This window comes from Sminthopsis crassicaudata, chromosome 4 (assembly GCF_048593235.1).
Source record: "Sminthopsis crassicaudata isolate SCR6 chromosome 4, ASM4859323v1, whole genome shotgun sequence".
Classification (NCBI taxonomy): domain Eukaryota; kingdom Metazoa; phylum Chordata; class Mammalia; order Dasyuromorphia; family Dasyuridae; genus Sminthopsis; species Sminthopsis crassicaudata.
The window spans coordinates 441,477,125-441,491,583 of NC_133620.1; the positions used below are offsets into that span (position 1 = coordinate 441,477,125).

The following is a 14,459-nucleotide window of genomic DNA, read 5'->3' on the forward strand; positions in this document are numbered from 1 at the left end:
TTAAACCTTAAGTTTAAGACCCATTATCTTGGAAATGGGACCTCTTTTTGCCCTGGTATACAGCCTCTCCCTGTTCTGGAATGTTCTGTACAGAAATGCTCCTGGCCAAACCCTATTCTCAGTGTTCACAGACCTGTCTGTCTCCCTTTGCTGATGTGAACTAGAAAAATAACTCACTGTGATTTTTTTCCCCTTGGATTTCCTAATCAGGATTCAGTCTGGTGAGTTTTCTAGATCTGTTTATACAAATCTGTCACACACAGATAAGCAATATATACCAATTAACAATGTAATTTGGAGAAGAGCACTAACAAGGGCAGATGAAGGAACTTTAAAAGAACTACTGTTTCTGAAAGGCAAAGATGAGAGAGAATATTCCAGGCACTAGGAAAGCCTGGGTAAAGGCACAGAAGGAAGAGAGAAATAGAAAAGACAACAGAAAACAAATGGAAGTTAAGTCAGAAGGAAGAGAAAGATAGAAAAGATAACAGAAAACAAATGGAAGATAAGTCAGAGCCAGAGAATGAAAGGAGTTTATGCCTTATAATTTTTCTTGATATCTTTTGTTTTTATGTCATTCACCTTTCCCAATTCACCCCTCTCAGAACCTACTCTCACAAAGAATTGCTTTTACATGTTTAGGGAAGGAGATAAAATATATATATTTTAAAGGAATATCACTTTGGCAGCTGTGGAGAATGAATGAAAGAAATGAAAGACTGGAGACAAAGAATTAAGAAGCTATCACAGCATTCACCTATTGAGAGCATAAAATTAGGACATGGTCTTGTGAGCAGAAAGAAGGTAATGGTGGCAAGAGCTATTTTATGGAACAGTATCTGAAACCACCTGGTTTCTATCATATCCAGAAAGAACTTGACAGCAGTCAAGGAGAGAAAGACAGTGAGGCATAAAACTCAAGATTTCACCACACAAAAAAAATGATGACTCAAAATAAAATTTGCAGTACTTTATTTTATATCTTGGAAAAGATATTCAAGTGCTCACTTTGCCACATGAAAAAGGAAGGCAGATTTTGTTTGAAAAATACTGACATTTATTTTTTAGAAACTGAGATAGTTGAGAACAAATCTAGAACCACTGCTAAAAGTGTGCTCATGAAGGCTAGGGTCACCTCTAGTACTTACAAAGGCTGCTAAGGGCTATGCAATATTCTGAGCTTCTCAGCAAGAAGAGTCCTTTATCCATGGCAGTTTGTTCAAACTTGATGGAACCAGAGTAGAGAATGTCAGCCTTTGTCTAGAAATAGGAAATACCTACAGGCTCCCTGCAGAAAGGCAAAGGTTAATGTCCATAATTAGGGAGGCCACTCCAAAATAGCCAGGAAGGACCTATAGGAATCTATAATTTGATTTCAAACACATTAAAATAGAATTGAAGACCAAACAAATTCAAAGCTCTGGGCTATGGGGCAACACCTTGAGAAAGTACTTAATGAATTCTTCCAAATGAAACCCTATCCCCCCCTCCATCCCCCTCTCCTCAGATATATAAGTCATTCTACCTATCAGAGAACTTTAGGCAAGAGGGGTAAACACTATTTAATAGGCTGACTTTTCTAAAAGACAAGATGGGGAAAAGGAGTCTCAAATGTATGTGGTTAGGAGACACAGGACATAGTCTCCATTCAAGTATGTACCACCAGTCAGGTTCTACCAGAGTTGAAGGAAATGTCAATGAAAAGTAATATAAAAGTAAAATAAGGAAAGGCAAATGGGTTTGTGGCTATGTCACCTTTTTCTTTTTTTAATTTTTTTTTGACTGAGTTGAGATTGGTATTGATAGATATTAATCTAAAGTAAATCCTATACTTAAGCCTCTTTTACTCAACAAATAATTTCTCTCACAAGTCACCGGACAAATATTAAATTGTCTTATGGAATTAATTCTATCCCTCTAACCAATTGCCACTGAATAATCAGTCAATAAAAATTTTCTGGATGACACAGCTGCCTAAACAGAGGCAGGCTACTCTTCCCTTCCAATATCTACTCCAGCAAAAACCTAGAAATTCAATCAGACTAAACAATGAAGCATTTAAGATTTTCTGAAATAGGGAAGTCGGAAAGAGAGGAAAAGGTAGGGGGCAAAGGGGAGGAGAAGAAAATGAGTTCTGCTTTGGATACTCTTTAATCTAATCTTTTTGCTTTATTATATCTCACAATCATTACCAAAAAAAAAAGCATTTATTTTCCAACAGAGAATTATACAAAGAATTCTATAGTCATAAATTAATCAATCAATAAGAAATTATTAAGCATCTAGTATGTGCCAGGTATTGTATTAGATGCTGAAAGTATAAAGACAAAAATGAAATAGCTCCTGCCCTCAAGGAGCTTATATTCTATGGGAGATACATGTTTATAGATAAGTACATAAAAATATATAAGATATATTTAAGGGGGTGAGAAAACCAGCAGCTAAGTTCAGGAAAGGTTATGGCTAGGTATCATTTAAATCAAGCTCTGAAGTTCACAAGGGCTCCTACGAGGCAAAGGTAAGATGGAAGTGCATTCCAGATATCAGGGAATGCCAATGCAAATAGTCAGAAATAAGAGATAGGAAAGTATATGAGGGGAATGAAAAGGAACACAGTTTGGAAGGACTCTATAGTAAAGACAGTTGGAAAGGTTGGCTGAGGACAAGTTGTGAAGGGCTAAACGAAGAAATTTATATTTGAATCTTAAAGGCAAAAGGAAGCCACTGGAGTTTATTGAGTAGAGAACTAACATTATCAGCTATATACTTGAAGAAAACCACTTTGCCAGTGGAGGGAAGGGGGAGAAGGACTTTCAGCAAGGAGACCAATTAGGATACTAAAACAGTCCAGGTGAAGAGTGATGAGCAATTCAGACCAGAATAGTGATTGTGTGAGTGAAGAGAAGGAAATAGAACATCATGATTCCTGCCCTACAGGACCTTATACTCTAGGACAGTCACGTGGGCACTCAGACAGCAAAATAAAAACTATAAACCAATCTATTCAACAATTATCCACACTAATTTAAGAAAGGGGAGAAGAGTAAGACATAACAGCATGAAAAATGCCAAAGAATGAATAATCAAAAAATTATATTTCAAAATGCATTAATGAATTTCCCCAGGAGACTTGCCTTCTTTATTTTTGTTATTCCTAGGTTAATATGAAAATTTGTCTACAATCCCTAAGCATACAGGGACTCAAATTGAGGAAGGCAATTCATTAATGTAATAAATGACAGTGGAAGAGCAACTTTTTATTTTAAAATTATGATCAGTAATAGATAAAAATAATTTAATGATGATCTTATTAATAGTAAATTATCATATGCCAATCCTTCTGCCATATTCAAGTTTCATAAACCAGTCCAGCAATAAAACAAAACACCTTCTCAATTCCTCACCTTCCAAAAGATCACGGGCCAACCCTGGTTCGGCTCCAGTGGAACGGACAAAATCTGATAAGACAGCGTCCATATCCACGGTCATGTGATCGTGAAATCCTCTCAGGCAGCTGGATGAAGGTGGAACATAGATCAAAACTGAGGCTTCTACCTAAAAAAGGAAATAAATGCACACATTTCAAATTTCATTACAAGACAATTAACTCAAGGAATTTTGCAAATGGGGAAACTACAACAACCCATTCATATCCATGGACTTTTTAAAAAGTAAAGTTTAAAATTTATAATTTAGGATATAAATTTTCAACTTATGAATATTACTTTGTTTTTTTACCTCCCCCAAAAGTTGTTCAGACAATGAACTCATGAGTTCATTAGTGAAGGGACACATGGGCACAAGGTATAGCTGAGTCAGAGAAAATATTAGCTATAAGACTTTGGGGGTCCACCTCTAAAATCAGGTCTTTATTAGACTTTAGGTTTAATAAGAGCAGAGATGTGAAGAACTTATTTTAAAACTATTTAAAGAAAATTTAACAAGCAGCTTTGTAAAGCTGAGTGGAGAGTTTAAAAGTTTATGAAGAAATGTATTCAGCCTATTAGTTACTTTGTGAAAAGTAGCTCCTACCCAGTTCATTCAAATTCAAATGAATTCCACCTGAAAAGATCTCTTTTATAACATAGCAGTCTTCTGCAAAATCTCTTTGCAGCTAATCTGGCTCCTCTAAGGTTAACAGGCTGTGCCATGAAGGCAGCAGTATTATCAGTGAGAAGGCAAATCTTCTGGCAGTTTTGCCAATCTCTTAGAGAAGGTACTTATTTCATTAATTCACCCTCATTTCCTTACTCTAAAGTAAAACAAAAATCCTCAAAGGTAAAAGGTGAGACTCCCTTCAAAAAATACCTCTTATTTATCTCAGAATCCTTGGAAGACAAAATTGAATTAACTCAAAATTAAACCTTCCCATGGGCAGCTTCCTGTTACTACACCACTCTGCCGCCCCACCACCACCACCATCACCACTTCCCCTTGCTGCTTGATCAGGGCTCTACCCAAATCCTGATTTTCCACATTCCTCAAGAATGTTTTGACCAGACCTGTGATTTCATCAGTGTATAGCGCTCCTGGTAAGGAACGTTTACCAACACATTTCAGCACCTGCTCAGCAATCTGACCTGCCCAGGGTTGCACAGCCAGTAAAAAGCAAATCAAAAAGCAAGACTTGAATTCAGGTCTTCCCAATTCCCAGGTCATCTCTGTAACTATTTCACATTCCTTCTGAGGAATACTAGACCAACTATATGGCAAAGGACTTAAGTCAATGGAGTTAGACACTATTTTCAAAGCAGGGCTTTAACCACTTAGTTATAAAACATTTTGGGGAAGGGCAAGAGAAGGGCAGTTAGGGTATTCCCATAAATAAAGGGTAGGAAACAGGAACCCAAAAGGCTAAATTCCAGTTGAAGAGATCACCATTTAATCTCATACTTTGGCATGATGTTCCCATTCACAATGCCAATTCAGGCAACTCTATAGTATCTATACCAGTTAAAAGGAAATAAATTGCACTATTAATAATTTCAAACAGTAGAAAATTCATGTCATTTTGTGTCATTTTACCTTGTCCTGATTTAAAAAGGAAGGTGAAAAGATATTTTGACATTATATACTATTTGTTAAGGCATTTTGACATTATATACTGTTGTTTTTTGTTTTTTTTTTTTTTAATGTTGTTTATTATGGGATCTGGAATCTATAAAATAATCTGCTTCTAAATATGCCTTCTCCACATATCTGAGACACAGATACCTATGGCTGGGGATGAGCAAAGGAAAGGTGTCTATTGTTAACTGAGTCTAGGATATTCTGATTACTGAAAACCCATCAATAAGTTAGGAGCAGGGAGGCCCAGAAACCAGTCCCTGATGAGATTACCAAGAATGAGGTTTAAACAGTAAAAGAAAGAACTTAGTACTGGATGGTATAAAGGTTGAATCAAATGAAAGAGAGTGTGTATGAATATGAATATTCTTTTATTCACAGGTGCACCTCTCAAAGGATTTCCAGTAGTTTTGAGGAATAAACTCCTTCTTAAGGATATAAAAAGAGACATATGTTGATTTCAGAGATTACTGATAGTTAAACGCTGGGTTGTTCCACAAGTTAATCCATTGAAACCAGGAAATAAAGAAAAGAAGAGAAGAGGGAGCTCACAACAAACAGCCTCAAGCTTTTTTCTGTAAAATATGAGACAAGATTCTCAGCTACAGAGTAAGAGGAGGAGAAATCATGAAAATTGAAACAATTCTGAGGTACCACTTCAAACCCATCATATTGACAAAGTTGACAAGGAAAATGACAAATGCTGAGAGGCTATGGAAAAATAGGTACATAAACATACTGTTGATAGAACTGTGAAAGAGTTTAGCCATTTCTGGGAAGCAATTTGAAATTAATCTCCAAAATACTAATACTGTTGATAGAACTGTGAAAGAGTTTAGCCATTTCTGGGAAGCAATTTGAAATTAATCTCCAAAATACTATTCAACTATGTATACTCTTTACCCTAGAGATATCCCAACTAGGTCACTACCCACAAAAAGACCAAATAAAGGGAAAAAGGATGCATAAAATATATAGCAGGGTTTTTTTTTTTTGTTTGTTTTTTTGTGATGGCAAAGAATCAGAAAATGAGGGGCTCTTCATCAGTTGGAGAATGGCTGAACAAGTTATGATATATGAATGTGATGGAATAATATAATGCTATAAAAATTAAGAGAATGATTTCAAAGAAATCTGGAATGTCTATGAACTGATACAAAGTGAAATGAGCATAACCAAAAGAACAATTTATATGATAACAATATTATAAAGGCAAACAGTTTTTTTTAAAACTTAGGAATTTTGATCATCACAATAACCAAATATAATTCTGGAAGACTCATAATGAAATAGTTTTTCCACCTCTAGAGAAAGAATCACATGATGGATTCAGAGTGCAACGTTTTTTTGGACATGGAAAATCAGGAATTTGTTTTGTTTGATCATACATGTTTGTAACTAACATGTTTTGGGATTTTGTTTTTGTTTTCTCAATGGAAAGGGTGTGGGAGAAGGCAAAAGGGGAAAATGCAAACATAAAAACAAAATTAAGGGGTTTTGTTGTTGCTGTTATTTTGGGTTTGGTTTTTGTTTTTTTACATCAAAAGTATTTTGGAGCCATAGTTAGATGCCCTGCACAGAAGTGATAAACCTATCTTTCCCAAGTTTCACTACCCACAATATTGATCACTAGAGATAAACACTAAAGTCCCTTCTGATAATAACTTCTATTTCTTTATCAAAGGCTTCTAGTGTCTTCTCTTTATTTTCTTATCCTTATATCTTGCTCTGTTGCTCTTCTATCCCTTTGATTTTCTACTCACTATCTTACCTAAAAATGTTCTTTCTGCCTTCATTCCAACTAACTACAGTCTCAATATCCTCAAATGAAGTTTATGATAACAAATACCATTTTGTTCCATATACTTCAATAACACAGGTACACTTAAGTATGTATTGTTATAGCTACATTAGTTTATGCATTTTTTCTCACATAGTAGAGAAAATTCTATTACATTTGCTTTTCTAGAACTTTAAGATTTCAAAAACAGCAGCAGACTGGTCAAATGGTCCTTTATGTGGCATATTTTAATTTACACAAGGGATGGTATTTAACATCTGGGAAGAGTCCATAGAATAGAGAGGTTGAGGAAAGGAAGAAAACTTGTAGTCCTTCTCACAACTGGTTTTCCTATCTCCAAGATAAAGGGGGAATCCAGGCACAGGTTCATCTAAGAGATCATAGCATGTGAAAGCTGATTCTCTTATTGTTATATTGCAGGTTAGGTCAAGCTTTCTCTACTCCTCCAAATATGGTGTGGCATGGGTTCTATCCCACACAACAATATTACTTCCTAATGTGGAAGAAGGCCAGGTATTATATAGGAAAAGGAATGGTCTTGCTCAGACCTGATTAGAATATATTAAAGATAGCTGCCAATTAATAGGAATTTGCAGCATGAAGATACTACATATCCAGGGACTTCTGGAGAAGGGGAAGTAATGTATCAAATGTAACAGATGAAAGAAAGGACCTTGTCAAGAGCAAAGATAGTTATAAGAATGCCTAGATATCACTCACCTTTCCCCTTTCTCCTATCACCTCATAAAATTTTTTTTAACTGATTATTCATATGGAATAGATAGTCTAGAAAACTGCCTTGGGAATTCAAGGATGCTTTTTACAATATGTGTATATATACATGCTTACATAAATGCATGTGTGTACGTGTATATATATGCACATATACATAAATTAGTTGTGCCTTCCCAAGATTAATTTGGAAACATGATGGTGATTGGCTTAGGGCATCCTGGACATTGTAGCAAAAATATCAGGTTACATTTCTAAATGGTATCCCTCAAGTGAAATTCTACTTTTTATAAAAAATGCTTTCAAACTTCTTCTGTTATAGACTCATATGTCAGAACTGGAAAGCCCCTCAGTTTCATGGATAAAGAAACAAAGCCACATAGAAATTAAATAGCTTTGCCCAAGATCACAGGATTGGACCTAAAAACTCATTACTTGTAACTTGAAGGCCAGGCCCACTTTCACTATGCAATGCTAGTTTTAGGGCATGCCTCTTTTGCAGTCTGTCCAGATTAGAGCTTTTATTGATATAATCAATTAAAAAATTACAACTAGCTTGGCTAAAGCCACAACATCTATTTTTAATTAACAAAAACAGATTCTTTGCAACTGTGCACATCAATACAAATTCAGTAGATGATTGAGTGGCTTCTTTAACAACCTAGTAAGCAAGCAAAACCAGTCTAAGGCCCTTATTTATAGCAGATTAAATTCCAAGGGTCTCATAAAAGTTGGCCATAGATATCATTAGCATACCCTAGTCTCCATTACATCTGAAATCAACAGACATTTACTAAACACTAATTATATGCCAGATATTATTTTAAGCAGTGATGCAAAGGAATGCAAAGGTAGGGAAAAAAAAATTCACCCTCTAAGATTAACTATTGATCCAACTCATTTCTCCTCAAATTTTAAGAACATGGCCATGATTACACACTTTGAGACTGTCAGTGTAGTAAGGCAATTCACATAACCTCACCAAACCAATTACCCTATCAACATAATATGGTTCTTTTCATCTTAAAACATAATTATGATTACAGCTTTCTACTTACAATTAAATGATGTCTAATAAAATTGAGTTGCAGTGTAACATTTGTCAGGAAGTACCCCATACATTGTAGGCAATTAAGTGACACAGTGGCCTAAAATTAGCAAGACTCATTTCCTGAGTTCCAAATGTGGCCTCAGACACTAGCTGTGTGACCCTGGACAAATCACTTAACCCTGTTTGCCTCAGTTTTCTTATCTGCCAAATGAGCCAGAGAAGGAAATAGCAAACTACTCCAGTATCTTTGCCAAGAAAAGCTCAAATGGGGCCACAAAGAGTCAAACGTGACTGAACAACAACCTGGCACATTGAAGAGCTTAATGTTTTATTAATCTGGAGGCAACCACACACAAAATGTAGCCTAAACTTAAAAAATTCTAAAATTTGAAGCATCAAATTATATAAATTGAATCTGAACCTAACTCTCAATTCCTTTAAATTCAAAATTTTCTCAAAAAGAAAGAAAATTAAACCAGAATTCTCCCATTATTTCTGGTCATAAGAGAAAATGGCTGCAAAGACACATGAAATGCGCAGATAACCCAAATCCAAGAATTTTTCATCTCACTGGAAAAATAGTTCACTATTTTATTTTCTCTGGTGAAGACACAAATAAGCAGCAAAAAAGTTAAAAGGAGACTAGATTAAGGGGGAAAGGTTTTAGATAATCCATCTACTAGATATTGCTCAAGAAAACCAGCAATCCAACATTTTCTAAGATCATCAGAGATTTTAATCGCCAAAGTACCACCATTCAGACTCACAGAATTTCTACGTAGAAATGGCCCTTAAGACGTCATTGTGACCTTATGCGTAACTCAAGGATCCCCTCAACCAAACACCCAATGGTCATCTAGCATTTGCTTCATGGCTGCCAGGAAAAGGGAACTCATTATATTAGGAGATAACCTATTCTAATTTGGCAAAATTCTTTTTGGAAGGTTTTTTTCCCCTTATCAAGTCTAAATCTGACTTCAAACAACTTCAAACCTAGTTTAGTTCTCTGGCACTATTCAAAAGCATTTTCCTAACATTGTGTGTTAAAAGTAAAAAATAAAAACAAAAACAAAATTTAACAACCCTATAGGTCAGTGCCTAGCATGGCATTTAAGATTTAGCTAGAAAAATAACTTAGGAATTCTACTAACTCCCACAGACATCTCATACCCCACATTTCCTGTTTTCCCATGCCCACCTAATTTTCAAATTCCTCACGTTCTGTTAAGGCTTTATAATCACCATAGGGGAAAAAAAGCACAAACAAACTAGCAAATATTCTAAGTCCCAAGCTGAGTTTGGTCGAATCTGCTCTTATCTTTCTCTTCCCTATCTCCTCAGCTCCAGGTAGATTTCAACCCAACCCCCATCCCACACAACAGGTGAAGATATACAAAAGCTCTTGTTACATAACAACACATGGTCTGAACATCTCAAATTCCAAAGAGCAATCTCCAAGCCAATGACTAAGATGCTGTAGTGACATCATCATTTGGAATATGTCCAGCATATAAGACTGTCAGTATTGATTTTTATCAAATAAAATATATAGTGCTCCGCACAAAAAGCACACTTTAATAAAGCTGGTACACAGCCAATATTCAGAATGACAAAATTTAAATTTAATTTGAAGGGACTGGAAGGGATAATTTTCTCCATAAAACTTTAAAGAGTATTTTGTTTCATGTATTTCCAAAACATTTAGGTACATTTGAACTTGGCTGAGATCAGGTCCTATTGAAATTGTTAACATGTGTTTTCCTTCCCTTTTTGTTAGAATATAGGATATATTAGAGCAGGAATCATTATTTTACTTGAACTTTGTGAGATGGCACCTATCAAAGTATATACTACAACTAAATGTTGCTGTTCAGTTGTTTCAGTCGAATCCAACTCTTTGTGACCCATTTGGGATTCTCTTGACAAAGATCCTGAAATAGGTCATTTCCTTCTCTAGGTCATGTGACAGTTGAGGCAATGGAGGCAAACAGGGTTAAATGACTTACCCAGGTTCACAGAGCCAGTGTCTGAAGTCAGATTTTAACTCAGGTCTTTCTGCCCAGCACTCTATCCACAGCACCACCTAGTTGATATAGTTAGTTGAATCAAATTAATCTTATTTACCTAAACTAACCTTTTTCTAGTGCCTAACTGGTCCCTCCAACTCCTCTAGCTCCTTCAACATCCTCATACACTCTTCAACATCCTAGTTCAAACTTGTCACTGAATTTCCTAAAATGACACTCTGCTATGATCTAATAAGACAGAGTCAGACTAGTATTCAAGCAATCTTAGAATGCATTAGCTTTTTGGCTAATATAGCACCCTTCTGGCTCCTAGGGAGTCAGTAATTTCAAGTCTTTTTCTTTTTTTCTCTTAAAAAAAAACCATTTTGTTGAGGTAGCTAGATTGTACAGAGGATACAGCACCAGCCCTGAAGTCAGGAGTACCTAAGTTCAAATCTGACCTCAGACACTTAACACTTCCTAGCTGTGTGACCCTGGACAAGTCACTTAACCCCAACTACCTCAGCAAAATTAAAAAAAAAAAAACAAAACACATTTTGTTCTAATCAACCAAGATCTGTCTTCTCACTTTTCCATCCCAAGAGAATACAAGAAAAACATATGATTATATCAGATTTCCACAATGGCCACATCAAAATTAAATTCTGCATAGTGAATCCTTCACCTAATCAGCAAGCATCGTCATCAAACCTCCACTTGGTCACATGCTAGAGTTAAACATAATAGTATTTCATCACATTTATTATATACAACAATTTGTTTATTAATTCACCTATATAATGGAATCCCATCAGATTGTCATTCTTTTCAAAAATAAAAGATATATTTTTGTGCATCTTTTGAGTTTTTATTTACAACCTATCCTCCCCTTAACCTACCTTCCCTCTAAATTACTCTCTACTTTTCTATCCTTTCCCTACACTTCAATGAGTGAAATGTGAGGTTCAAATGTCAGCCATTCTGCCCATGTCCTCCTCTTTTGTTTGTATAGATGTCTACTTGTACACTATGAATATGTGGGATGATATTCCCTAATTTCCCTTTTTCTTCTCTACTTGTTTCCAGTATATTCCTCCTACTCTCTCCATTTTTTAGTTAAGATTGTCAAAACAAAATAGAACCAGGCTTTCTCTAATAGAATTTCCTCTAGGATCCCTTAAGATGAGAGGGTTCTGAGGTAACACATGTATCATCTCCACACACAGAAGATAAGTAGTTTAGCTCCCTTGTTTTTTTCCTGTTTACCTTTCTATGTTAATCTTGAGCCTAATGTTTGTACTTCAACATTTTTACACTACTGTCTTTTCATCAGGATGCTTAGAAATCCTCTATTTTCTTAATTTATTTTTTCCCTATAATATATTCAATTTTGCTGAATAAGTTATTCTTGACTATAAGCTTAAAATGTTTTGCTTTCAGGAATGTCATAGTTCAAGTTTTTTGTTCCTTCATAGTAGCGGTTGCTAAATCACGTGAGATCATGACTATGACTCTTTTAATACTTAAAATTATTTGTGTCTGCTAAGTATTCATTTTTCTTTGACTTCGAAGTTCTGGATATTGGAGTGTCTTTCAAGAGATGATAATTGAATTCTTTCTATTTCTACTTTACTCTCTGGTCCTAAGAAATCATTTGGGGCAATTACCTTTTGAGATTTCTTGAAATATGATGTCTAGACTTTTTTTTTTTGATTCAGATAATTCAATGAATTCAATCAGTTCTTAAATTTTTATTTCCTCGATGTGCTTTCCAGATCAGTTTTTCTGATGAGATATCTTACATTTCCCTCCACTTTTTGAGGCTTTTGACCGTTTTAGTATTTGCTTTTTCATTAAGTTACTGGCTTCTAACTGCACCATTCTAATTTTCAGAGTTTGTTGCTTGGACAAGGTTTTGCATCTTTTGTGCCAAGTTACTAATTCCCTTTCCAATTCTTCCATAGCTCTTTTTTCTCCCCAACTTTTTCATTGAGCACTTTCATTCCATTTACAAAAACATTTTTAACTTGGTTTTTAGACTCTTGTTTCCATTTCTTCCAAAAATTCTAGTTTAGTTTGTGTCCAAACTATATTTTCCTTTGAGGCTTTGCCTGTAGATGTTTGAGAGTCATTCTCTTCTTTTGCATTATGTGTCCTGTCCTGTTTATTATACTATGGTATAGTGTGTGTGTGTGTGTGTGTGTGTGTGTGTGTGTGTGTTTGCCCACACTTTCAGCCTCTTTCTTGATTTCAGACTTCATATTAGAATTAGGCTCTGTGGTACTTCTATACAGGAAGGTCTGGACTAGTAGTCTTGTTTTTTTAAAGAGTTGATTATTGTATTATACCAAAATCTCAAGAACAGGCTGGAAGCCTGCCTGCACACTTTCAGTGCTCCCAAAGTGCTCTGATCCAAAGTCTGTTTGCTGATATTCCTAGTTTGGGGCTCTGAAATTTCCTAACCCAAGGATGGTTCTGTAGAAGAGCAGATTGCTCCGAAATTCTGCCCTTCTCAGCTAGCTAAAAAGCCTGTTGGTTCAGAATGACAGCCTTGCACAGCCCAATCTAGGATTCCTCTGCAAGCTGGACAAGATGCTACAAGTGAGATCTACTCTAAGACTGAAGAACACCCAGAGTACCTGCCTCTCCCTGTGCTGGATTGGGTTGGACAAATGATTCACAGTGACTTTTTCTATGATTCCCCATCAGGATTTCGTTTGGTGCTTTTTTCTAGATGTTTGAAGAAATTTATAGAAGCAAGCTCACAACACTGCTTCCTATCACTCCACTCCATCCCCTTGGGATGGCCACGAATCCAGGTTTCTTTCACATAAATTATTGCCTAATTATAAATTATAAATTGCCTACAATTCCCTAATTTGTACATGTATTTTGGGAGTTCTGACCAAAGTATAGAATTTATATTTACTAAATTTCATTTTTCAGATGCCTCTATGGAAATTAGAGATAATGCTAGGTTTTCAGTGATATGCCAAAAGAATACAAGCTCTACCGACTGGTTCAAAGTATCCAGGATCCTAAAATAATTGACTAATGTGGCTGCTAAGTTATTATCAGTGATTTCTCAAAAGCTGTTAACAAGGGTAAGAGAGATATCAGAAAACTACAGAAAGACAAAAGTTGGTCATTTTTTTAAAAAAGGAAAGTGGGTAGATATAATAAAAGTCTGTACTACAGGTCAGGGAATTGACATTCCTGGGAAAATTATTAAACACAGCATAAAAGAGACTGTTAGAAAGTACCTAGAAAAGAAAGTGGTTTAATTATCACTTCTATGCAGATAAGTTTACCATATATAAATTCAGCCTTATACTCTCTCTTAAACTCTCATAAACTTCAATTCCACACAACTGACTACAAAACATCTTCCCACTTCCTTCTTTTTGCTGAGAACTTTAACATCCTTCTAATAATCCAGCTTTATTTATAAGCACACAGTTATTGAATCTTTCCTTCTCTCTCACCACTTATATTCAATTGGTTCCAAATCTTATTTCTTCCTCAATAGCATCTCTCACATCTGTTTCTTTTTCCTCACTCAAACTTATCCTCTTGCCATAACTTCCTCATTGGGTTTCCCTGCTTCCAGTATTTTCACTTTCCCATTTTCCTCCAAACTGATAATACTAAAGGTTCTGAGACTTCTTAGTCACTAAGTCAAGCAGCTCATTGATACCAAAAGAAGAAAACACAAATTCCTTACTGGCATTTAAAGCCTTTAACAATCTAGCTCTGCCCTACCTGTACAGACTTAGAAGCCATCTAAGTTAAGTTTTACAAA

General features: G+C 35.5%; 1 protein-coding gene across 12 annotated transcripts in view; it reads right to left on the minus strand.

Moving 5' to 3' along the window:
• Nucleotides 1-14,459, minus strand: part of OTUD7B (OTU deubiquitinase 7B) — a 75,286-nt gene that overhangs the window by 24,986 nt on the left and 35,841 nt on the right. For 11 of the 12 annotated variants that reach the window (XM_074263352.1, XM_074263348.1, XM_074263345.1 and 8 more), the window contains exon 2: nucleotides 3,405-3,555. Coding sequence is in view for 8 of the 12 variants with exons in the window: in XM_074263345.1 (XP_074119446.1) it covers nucleotides 3,405-3,489 (85 nt within the window). In the remaining 4 variants the exon portion in view is untranslated. Of the gene's footprint in view, nucleotides 1-1,148; nucleotides 1,273-3,404; nucleotides 3,556-14,459 lie in introns of those variants that run through there. The other variant, XM_074263351.1, reaches the window with a different exon arrangement.